The sequence below is a fragment of the Idiotropiscis lumnitzeri genome, chromosome 6, assembly GCF_059441095.1.
Source record: "Idiotropiscis lumnitzeri isolate Australia: NSW breed Sydney's pygmy pipehorse chromosome 6, RoL_Ilum_1.0, whole genome shotgun sequence".
Classification (NCBI taxonomy): domain Eukaryota; kingdom Metazoa; phylum Chordata; class Actinopteri; order Syngnathiformes; family Syngnathidae; genus Idiotropiscis; species Idiotropiscis lumnitzeri.
Window position 1 is genome coordinate 20,718,526 of NC_142396.1, and position 10,374 is coordinate 20,728,899.

The window sequence follows — 10,374 nt, forward strand, 5'->3', positions numbered from 1 at the left end:
TGCATATTTTGAAAAAAATTGCACCTGTTGCTGATCCTTACCCTTAATTCATCAATATTACTAAATATATTACTATATTTCACATTATATCATAATGATGATGATGATGATGAAGTGGCGCCCTATTTTTGTTCTGAGTGCAAGTCTGGCAGACGGTGCGGCACAAATGTACAAGGGGCTGTGCCAGACGACGTTTTCATAGACCGACAGCTCGGTGGAGTTTGAGGATGCCTGCGCCATTTGGTTGTCAACACGGCTGACTCCAACTGTGTCCAATCAATCAAGCGGCTTCCTTACATCCCTTTAAATGTGGCACACCTGACTGCATAGAAAGTCTAGAGAATCGGCAGAAGATTTATGAAAAAGCCAAGTTCAACAAGGGGGAGACTCGTTCAGAAGGGCGAAGCACGCAAAGTATGTATTCACGGAACTGCAAGAAGACCTCCACAGCCAGATAATGTTAAATTGACTCGAGTAACTTACAACTATTGTGAATGATTCCTCCCATATCACAAAGAGATCCACTGCCAGTGTAAGTAGTGTCCAGAGTAACAAAAACTTACGTGTATCACATTTAAAAAAATCAATCTGAACAATTCCGGAAGAGCTGTAAAGTAATTACGACCCCACCCGATTCTCGGTTATCGATGCCCAAGCCTCCTCAAGGCTGCATCATTTTCACCATTCTGTCTCTATCAATCTTAGAAAACATTGTGAACTCTCGTTCACAAACAACCCTGTTCCCAAATTGCTTTCCAACATGAGTTTTGAAAAATGTTGCTTTGTTTCATGAACTATGCTTCCTTGCGCAAATAGTTACAACATGACATTTAACGTTTGCGTGTGCTTTCTCTTGCACAGTTAAAACATTGTTCTAGTCAAATGTCACGTTTCACATGAAGTTTCACGTGAAGCAAAATCCACCATGTTTTAGCCATCTCAGGGGGCGGCCATTTTGTCACCTGCTGTAGACTGACAATTACGCCACAGTGGCTCAGGTATCAACCAATCATGGCTCAGCATGTGAACATCACATGACCAAATTAAGAAAAAAGGAGAGCACCTGTCCAGATTGTCAGGAGATTGAACCACATAAATTACTTGAGCCTTAATACTTTTACTAATCTCGTTGCACACTTGAGTACAATGACAATAAAGGGATTTCTATTCTATTCTATTCAAATGTTACTTCTTGTGCTACAAAGTCATTATTTGTGCTTTCAAATGTAGAAGTGTCTTTTAGCCCACTTGTTCCTTACATTTCGGGTAGACGCAGTTCATCTTTAAAAATTTGGACGTTTGAACCGGAATATTTACAGGTATGCAAGTCTGCTTCCTGACGACTTGGGCAAGTAACTGACCCCACACAGCAGGTCAAGAGTTGCAGCACTATTTGCACTCCTTTCACACGGATATCTCTTGCTGCACGCCGCCACTTCACACGGAGTAAAACAAAGCAGCAATCATTCAGATTATCATTAAACATTTACTTTGACTATCTCGTCTTTGACCTTTGAGTTAGTCATCGGTAGATTCTGGTTATTTTAATTGCACATCCAGTTAGAAAGGGAAATCAGAAGCTGGGTGTCCGCCGTTGAGATAAGACGTGGAAGTGACCACCAACTCTTTTTCTGGCTTTGACTTTGCATGATGACATTTGAAGGCCTCTCCACTAAATATAACCAGGACAGAAATGGCTGAGTGGGATTCTCATTCTAGCAAACTGTCGAAATCAGACAAGGAGAGGAAAGAAAGGATTTCATGAGCAGTTCCGGTCAGACGAGGACAGGCTTAATGGAAAGGAGGGAACGTCGTGCTGGAAAATCCAGAGCGTCTTTGTTTAAGTTATATTGAAGTGAATGAGCTGGATGCCTGCTTGAAAGTCATAAGTAGGACAGGTGTGGGTGAGCAGGGAGCAGAGTGCTCACATGTGCAGTTTCACATATCTCCAAATGAAGTAGTGTCAGTCTCATGACTGGAGTAAAAGTATAACCTTGCTCTGTACACACACTAACAAAGGTGATGGAAATGGAGCAGCAGTGAGCATCACTGTAACGCTCCCAGCTGTGTTGTTGAGCAGTCAAATCTAAAGGGCTTGTCATCAAGATGATCTGCCTCACAGTAGATATGTCTAACTGTGTGCTGGATGCATGTTCTCCATGCTTGTGTGGGTTTTCTCTGGGTACTTCGCTCATTTCCCCAAAATACAAGTAGGAGTTTAAAAAAAAAAAGACAATTACACAGAAGTACAAATATGGTTGTCCCTATATGTGCGCTGCGATTGTCTTGGATGTACTCGCTCCCAGCTCGTCAGCTACCATTCCTAATTAGGGCAAGCTATGTCTCGTGGTGCATGCTTATGAAACAGGACAGTAGAGGCTTTCCGTCTAGAAGAGATAGGTCTGGTCTGTGGTGACAGAACTGCAAACAGTTCTCCTTCTCCTTCTCTCACACATGAATTACTTTCAGTTCATCACATGTGCTGTGAATTTTATAGGGACCCTGAAATGAGCTTTGCAGCAACGACAACAACCATCCTGTGGACGACCTAATAATGAATCAAAAGACATTTTCACAAAATTCAGGCCATAGGTGCTTTCTTTGATGAGGATCAATGATTAGGTTTTTAGGATCTCCTGAAAAGTGATCATTTTGGAGCTACAAAGATTCCGCACAACACCAGTGTTTTACAGTGTACGCACTGTAATATGTTGACTAACTACCTCATTGTGAATACAGAAAGGAAAATAAGCACTGCATCGCACCAAGATAAAAATTAATCAAAAAAGTGGAAAAGTGAATATGAGACAATCTCCTGAAGGAAAATCTTACAGTGTTTGTAGTTTTGAACTTTTGGTTTCCCGGCTCACAAGATCCACATAACCATGTCTTGACTCTCTGGATGTGTCTCGAAGCGGCATGTCTTCGGACACACTTCTTGTGGTATAAGGAAGTCTTTGTGATATGCCTCCTCCAAATTTAAGTGAAAGTTTCTATCTCTTCTGACTCACTCGTATCATTGATGACGTTCCCGTTCCATATAGTAGTCCAGGCTCACCATCTCGAGGAACTGACTGGTCCCCAGTTAGTCATGATGATTAATTTGTACATACATTAGCCACTTCGGAATACATAAATTGGCTCGCCACCATATTAAATGGGGTATTACAATATCTTTATTATAAACACCAGTACCGTTGTCTCAGCGGTTGATTCTCGGTTTTGATACAATACAAATTTTGCCTTGCAATCAACGATGCAAAAGCGCTTATTTGGACCCTTGATATTGCCAAATAAAGTATAATTTCTTTTGACATCTGGTAAAGTAGGACTGTAGCTTGTTTTTGAGAGCAGAATGTTACCCTCTCTATTACTGAACTGCAATGACCCAGATTTGAAACTGAGAAGGATCTTTTCAGGTCACATATGGTTACAAGAGGGGTTGACAGATTCATGTTACTGCAAGATACATGAAAGATGTTGGGTATTTTTCTGCTGAGCTTTTAACTTTGTCAAATCATTGTGAGAAGATGGTTTTTTTTCCCCAGGCTAAGTGTAAAAGGCTTAAACTAGCATCTTCAAATGAATATTAATGCTCAGGTCAGTCGATCAATAGTGTTTGGGCCAGGGAGTGGATTAATCTCCGTTTCCTATTTGGATTTGCACACTAGAGAAATGTGAACAAGAGAAAGGGCTTGCTGCAATTTCATTGAGGTGTTTTCAGGGAATGAGAGACGCTGAGGGAGAGCTACCATGAACAATAGAAAATAAGAAGAGAGGCAGAGCAGGTTGATGGGAGCTTGTTTGAGCAACTAAGCTGATTTGCAGTCAGAGCATATGTCTCCTGTCTCTTAGTGCATATCACAGTCTATCCCCCTGTCCTTATCTGACCCATATTCTGCCTGGAACTCTGCAAAACACCTTCTGTTGAGCTATCAACCTCAGAATAAGAATTTATATGGAATGATGATATGGTACTATTTATATGTTGGGATTTCTAATTTATCTTGATGCCAGTGACAAAACTGTAATTGGCCTTCATTGTTTAATATTGTCTTTTTGCATTTATTGTTTACTACTGTGTTTTTGCATAGCGATCATGTGTGTACGTCTGTTTTAAAGGGTCATATTGATAAAATTTGATTGATTATTTGATTTATTTTTATTTTGAGCTCTTTACAGAATTTTTACCACCAAACTACATTCCTCAGAACTTTTGTGTCCCAGCTATTATGTTGTGAATGCAACATTATCGAGCCTGCTGAACTTTTAATAATGGCTGTATTTCACTACCCCGTAAGTGAAACTCAATCAAATTTCCGTAGATCTGCACTCTACCCTATTTTGCCGGTCTGTGACCTGGGAACACTTCCGTCCGTACACTCTTGTCCTTATTCATAAAAATCATTGTAAAATCTTTCCTGAGACGGTTATTTTACAACAGTAACCAATGTCCGCAATGTCTTGGCGGGTGTATCGATGTTGGGCCAAAGTTGGCGTTAATAAAAACGACAAACATACAAAAATAAAAAATAGGAAAGAGCACTGGTAGGGAGAGCCGTGAGCCGCTGCGTCCATTTGCGCCGCCATCTTGGGGGAAAAAAAAAAACTGAAAGTGTGATTCTGATAAAAATGATCGCCCTCCGTTGCCATCCGACGTCCCATTCTTCTCCTTCACCATCCCGAGGAATGCCCATTTCTCATTATACATAATTTATGCCAAGACTGGTGAAAATTGTGCATTTGAGAGAAATAAAAGATTTTGATCTTACTGCAGAAAAGTTTTACTTCAGTGCTTGCACTGTAAGCGTGCTGACCAATCCTTGCCCTTTCTTACCTTAAAAAAAAAAAAAAAACAGAACTCTGATGTTTTTAGTATTTGACACTGCATACATGCACAGGAAAAGGTGTGGTCGTCAAGACAAACCAAGATTGATTTGTAATACACGTATCCCCTGCCACCTTAAAAACCAGCATTCATCCCAGACACTTTTTGGTAATAATGCAGTCTAAGACAGGGGAGGGCAAACCTTTTGATTGGTGGGCCACAATGGGTTCTAAAATTTGACAGAGGACCAGGAGCAGATGGATGGAGTGTTTTGGTAACCTCACCTCATCGGAGAAAAATAATACATTTAATTTGAAATGAAAATGAATAAAAGCATTACAATATATATCTTTGAAAAACCACAGTATGTATTTAGAAGATAAAACATTAACAACATTTATTCATTTAATTTTTTTCAAGTTTGGCGGGCCAGATTAAAACGTTTAACGGGCCGCACGTGGCCCCCGGGCTGTAGTTTGCCCACACCTGGTCTAAGATCATGCAGTTGACTACTTGCCCATCCAACCCTCACTTGGGGCAGCAAAACCCAACCCACGTAGTGTTAAGTTGAATTTCATATTGTATGCTCTTGAAACTATTGTGTAAAGAATAAAAATGATATTACACTAACTCATTGCCAATTATGAGAAATGGTCTTGTCACCCAAGATAAAATACGCAGTCTTGATAATGTCCATCAGATAGATTTTATTTTGCATGTGCTATACCAACTTTATCTCCGACCGGCTCACTGTGTGTCAAGTTTTAAATTGTTTCTAGTTTGATCTGTTTGTGTATGCTTGCCACCTCAGATGATGTGTTGGCGAAGGATGCTGGCGAGTGTGTGATCTGTCTTGAGGAACTGCAGCAAGGAGACACCATAGCCAGACTGCCGTGCCTCTGTATCTACCACAAAAGGTGATGCAACCAGAAAAAACACCACCAATTGTTATTTTTCTGAATTATGCTTTGATATAATTGGTCCGGCCCACTTGACGTAAATTTTTCTGAGGCACCTGAACTACAATGAGTTTGACACCAAATCTTACTGTATGTATGTTTTAATATTAAGTAGCAGTGGCTTAGTGGCCAGAAGCCCATTGCTATACTTATTTGTTACTCAAACAACAATCCTGGTAAGGTTATATAACATGACTTACCAGAGATGGGGGACTCGAGTCATATAACTTGACTCGAGTTGCAATTTTTAGGACTTGCTTGCTAAAAACCTGACTTGGTATCCAAGTGACTCAACTTGACTTAGACTGCAAGACTTGACAAATCATCTGGTTTATAGTTTTAAATCTGCATTTTACCACTATTTTACTTTTTAAGGAGGAAAGCAAGAAAAAAAAGAAAATGGGGGGTTTTGTTCATTCATGGCCACCTGACAAACCAGCCAGAGTCACTTGTTAGTATGAACGGTGACATAAACACCAAGTGCATTGGAGAAACTCCAAGGATTATTCGTTTGAATTTATCGATGATTTTGTCCATGACGTTGACAAAAATAGGACGGCAAAACGCATGGTTTGAACCTCATGGAATGAATGTAAGATGCAAACAATGACAAATTCTAACTTCATTCGTCATTACAAAACCAACAGGCTGACATCACAGTTTAGCAAACGATACAAACAATTGTTTGGGACAAGTACAGCGAAGTAACTTAATAGGGGTGGGTTGGTTTGTGAAAACCGTTCGAACATTTGACTGTGACATTTCTTTTCATGTAGTCATGCAAAACTTCCCCTGGCCCTCTGTTTAATAACAAGGTGAAGTGATGTGCACTTCGAAAGTAGGTTGTATTCATCAAAATGTTACACACCGGTGTAACTGGCATGTAGCAGTCAATTGTGGAGAGTAAGTAGATGTGGAGACGTCTCTGCATTGACGGATGATTGTTTTGATGAAATCGGGAAACAACACAACAACACATAAGATAAGTGACACAACATTTACGTTTTTATTTCATCTGTCTGACACATAAGATCTGTGAACCTAAGATAGCTCAGTTAGCTAGGCAATTTAGCTGATCAAAAGCGGTTTCCTTCCACATTCCAAAAACATGCATAGTAGGTCGATTGGACACTCTAAATTGCCCCTAGGTATGAGTGTGAGCGCGGATGGTTGTTCGTCAATGTGTGTGCCCTGCGATTGGCTGGCAACCAGTTCAAAGTGTACCTTGCCTACTGCCTGAAAATAGCTGGGATAGGCTATAGCTCCCCCCGCAACAAGCGGTACAGATAATGGATGGATGGATGCAAGCATTCAGAACATTTTTGGGGGTTTTTAAAAAAGTGTGGTTGCAACCTTATTGTGAATAACAAGTATATATACAATGTATTTTTGCGTCTCTTCATTTTCAATAAAATTTTAGTGCATCTTGAATATGTGTATGTGTATGTGTGCCTTTTTATGCATATGTGTTGAATTAATTTGATTTTTCTGGGAAATGTAGACACTTGTATTTATTTTACCCATAGCTTTCAAGGCATTAATTGCGCATAGATTTTACTACACTTTCGGTGCTTCTCAATTATTTTTTCATACGCACGCCCGCAGGATGAGGGAAGTAATGGTGCGTGTATGTTTGCAGCTGTATAGACTCGTGGTTCGAGATCAATCGGTCCTGCCCCGAACACCCGTCCGACTGACACCCGTCTGCCCCGAACACCACTGACAAAAATGTTGAAGGTAAGGCACACATATGTACAACAAATACTAAGGCAACAGGGAGGCTCAAATTCACTAGAAGATTGTGTGCTGCGAACAGTAAAACATTAAGCAAACAAATAGATTTTAATTCACAGAGCACTGATGCTGAGATACGTCACTAACTGCGCTGCCAAGCAGAATGTGTCTCAGTGCGGCGGTTGTATTTGCATATATTCAAATGAGATGATATGCATATATTTGGGTGAGAAATTGTTCACCCCTATGAAAATGAGCCCCATTTTATAACCAGCGCGAAAAGCCACACACAACTTGGATGCAGCAAATAATGTCGATAGAAAGCTCATGTAAAATCGGGGCAACTCTGTGGAAGCCTCTTGGACACATTGTGACTTACGACATCCGACCAATGTGAGGGAACGCACCGACATGTAGCCTGGGGCAATGTGTCACCTTCACACAAAAAAGGGGCCTCCAGATTAGCTGTTTGAACATATCTTGTATTTGTATTCAGTTGAAAATAGGTTGAAAAGGATTTGCAAATCACTGTATTATGTTTTTTATTATGATTTACACTTTCAACTTCATTCGAATTGTAGTTTGTATAAAAAAAAATATTTTATATGGGATAAAGTAATTTGCTTCGAACGCCCCCACCCCCCCAAAAAAATGAACAAGAAGGTACAAAAATTCACTTAAATGCTGTGCTACAAAAGTTTTTTTCATCCTTTAATTTACTATACTGCTCAATCTACCTTGTGAAATGATTTGCTTTGATGTGTTTCCCCACACGCTTAGAGCACCCTTTTCTCCTTGTTCCTAGGACAGCTCATGGTCATGCCATGGATATCTGGACACAGGTGCAACCAAATCAGAAGAAGCAATCAAACAAATATACATGACAGAATCTATTACCCTCTGAAGATAACTGCTCGAATTGAACCAACCCAAATATTTGCCACATGAAGGCGTGGCTCATCATGACACCTTCCTTTCTGCCAGAGACAACCCGAACAGTCCTTCAAAGGGCTTCTTCACCTGCCTCATTCCCCACCCCCAAACTTTTGCGTGGCCACTTGCCTCTCTCACATGTTCAGATGCTCTTCCTTGTCAGGATCGTGTGTCTCCAGCCCTCCCCATGGCCTTAACTTGGACACTGAGAGGAAACAGACTTACAAAATAAATGCAACTGAGTTGAATGGAGACACGAATCAAATAACACCAGGAAAGGGGAACAGGAGCACAAGGAAAAGATGATGATGAACAAGACGGAAGTATCGTCGCTCAGTTGTCAACACCTTCTCAATGACGTCATAACACGCTGGGCCTCAATGTGCAGCCATTCTATTTTTTTCCCCCAATTTACACGCTCTTCCTTGCCAGTTTTGAATGCTCCGTTAAACAGTGAGCGAAATTGCTCTGATGTGGAGAAATGTCAAGCATAGATGGAGGCACCATTGAGGGGAGGTCCGCTGAGAAACAGTCTGAGCATGCTTCGCGCCAACTTCCCACTTGGGAGAAGACAAGAAAGGCCAGCAATATAGTACACTCTCTGAATGCGTAACGTTTTTGGGATACTGTAACGTCTGGCTTTCGTGCATGTGTGTCTGAGTGAAAGGTTGGAGGCTGACTGGGACAGTGCTCTGTGTGCCTGTGTGTTGGTCTGCATATTCAAATGTTTACAGCTAGATGTTGATGTTCCCTGTGTGTGACTGGCAGTCCTCCCTTTACTTTGCTGATGTTTACAGCTACTGAGAAGCTATGTGGCATATTGTACACATTACAAATGTACCTCTTTTGGTTTGTCTTTTTTTAATTTTTTTTTAGACGAGCCTGATTTTTCATATGTTGTCTCCTTGTGAAAACCTCAAGAGTACGAGTGTCTCATTTTGTGTCACTTTTCTGACCTATGCCCCTGCTAGCGTTGGTCAGACTGCTCAAGGGCGAACCAGAAACGTGAGCCACTTGGACCCCAAAATAGATTCTGTGGTCAAATTGTAGATCGATTAAAGGGGCTTATTTGCTTATTTGTTCATATTTAACAATATTTGTTTAATATTACAATCATGTGAGATGTTACTCACTCTTCAGAATGCCATGTGCTGATTTACGAAGACAACTCCAAAAGAAAAACATGCATAAACAAAGCTACTGTAAACAAATGGTGGAATAAATTGTGCTAGATGATATTCTGCTTTGATTTACACGCACAAGTTTTTCATTAAATGTCTTAATCATGTGGACGTTGAAATCTTTACATCTTACAATATAACCAGAAAATGGATGAAATGTGATTCAAGTGCACTGAACACAGAAGTGGATTTCTGATGACCGCTGGCCTGACATCAAAGGTTATATAACATTCTAAATTGCCATGTAAGTGTATAAGTATTAATTCTGTACAGTCGGACATATCGAACAACAAAATTATGTCGTCACCCTAAATGTTGGTGTAAGAGATGCAAATCCTGTTACACATCATACAGAGAGGGTGGTAAGTCTCTTACGTACAGTATATGCTGACTTTATTGAATGACTTTGGACATATGAGTGTATTTACACATAGATGGGCAATTTACCTTATTTTGCCGGTCTGTCCGCCAACATCCATACGCGACCTGGGCACCCTTCCGTCCTTACACTCCATAACCATCCGTCTCCACGTCTTTTTAAAGGGACACTTGTGTCAGGCTCGCCGGTGGGCGAGGAGGAGGGGGACCCAAAAAGCGAGGAAGCAGGGCTAAGGGTGACTTAAAGGGGATTTATTTAACAAAACAAAACCAAAAGGCAAACAAGGAACTAGGGCAAACAAACGTGGCAGGGTGAAAAATGGCAAAGATGAACTAAACGTGACCTAACAGAACAAGAAGG

At 40.7% G+C, this 10,374-nt stretch overlaps 1 protein-coding gene across 1 annotated transcript in view; it reads left to right on the forward strand.

Annotated features, from left to right (window-relative positions):
• Positions 1 to 9,742, forward strand: part of znrf1 (zinc and ring finger 1) — a 51,128-nt gene extending 41,386 nt beyond the window's left edge. Inside the window, exons 3-5 of the mRNA XM_088299666.1 lie at positions 5,640 to 5,745; positions 7,427 to 7,524; positions 8,327 to 9,742. Coding sequence (XP_088155792.1) covers positions 5,640 to 5,745; positions 7,427 to 7,484 — 164 coding nt within the window. The 3' untranslated portion in view covers positions 7,485 to 7,524; positions 8,327 to 9,742. The remainder of the gene's footprint in view (positions 1 to 5,639; positions 5,746 to 7,426; positions 7,525 to 8,326) is intronic.
• The last annotated feature ends 632 nt before the right edge of the window (positions 9,743 to 10,374 follow it).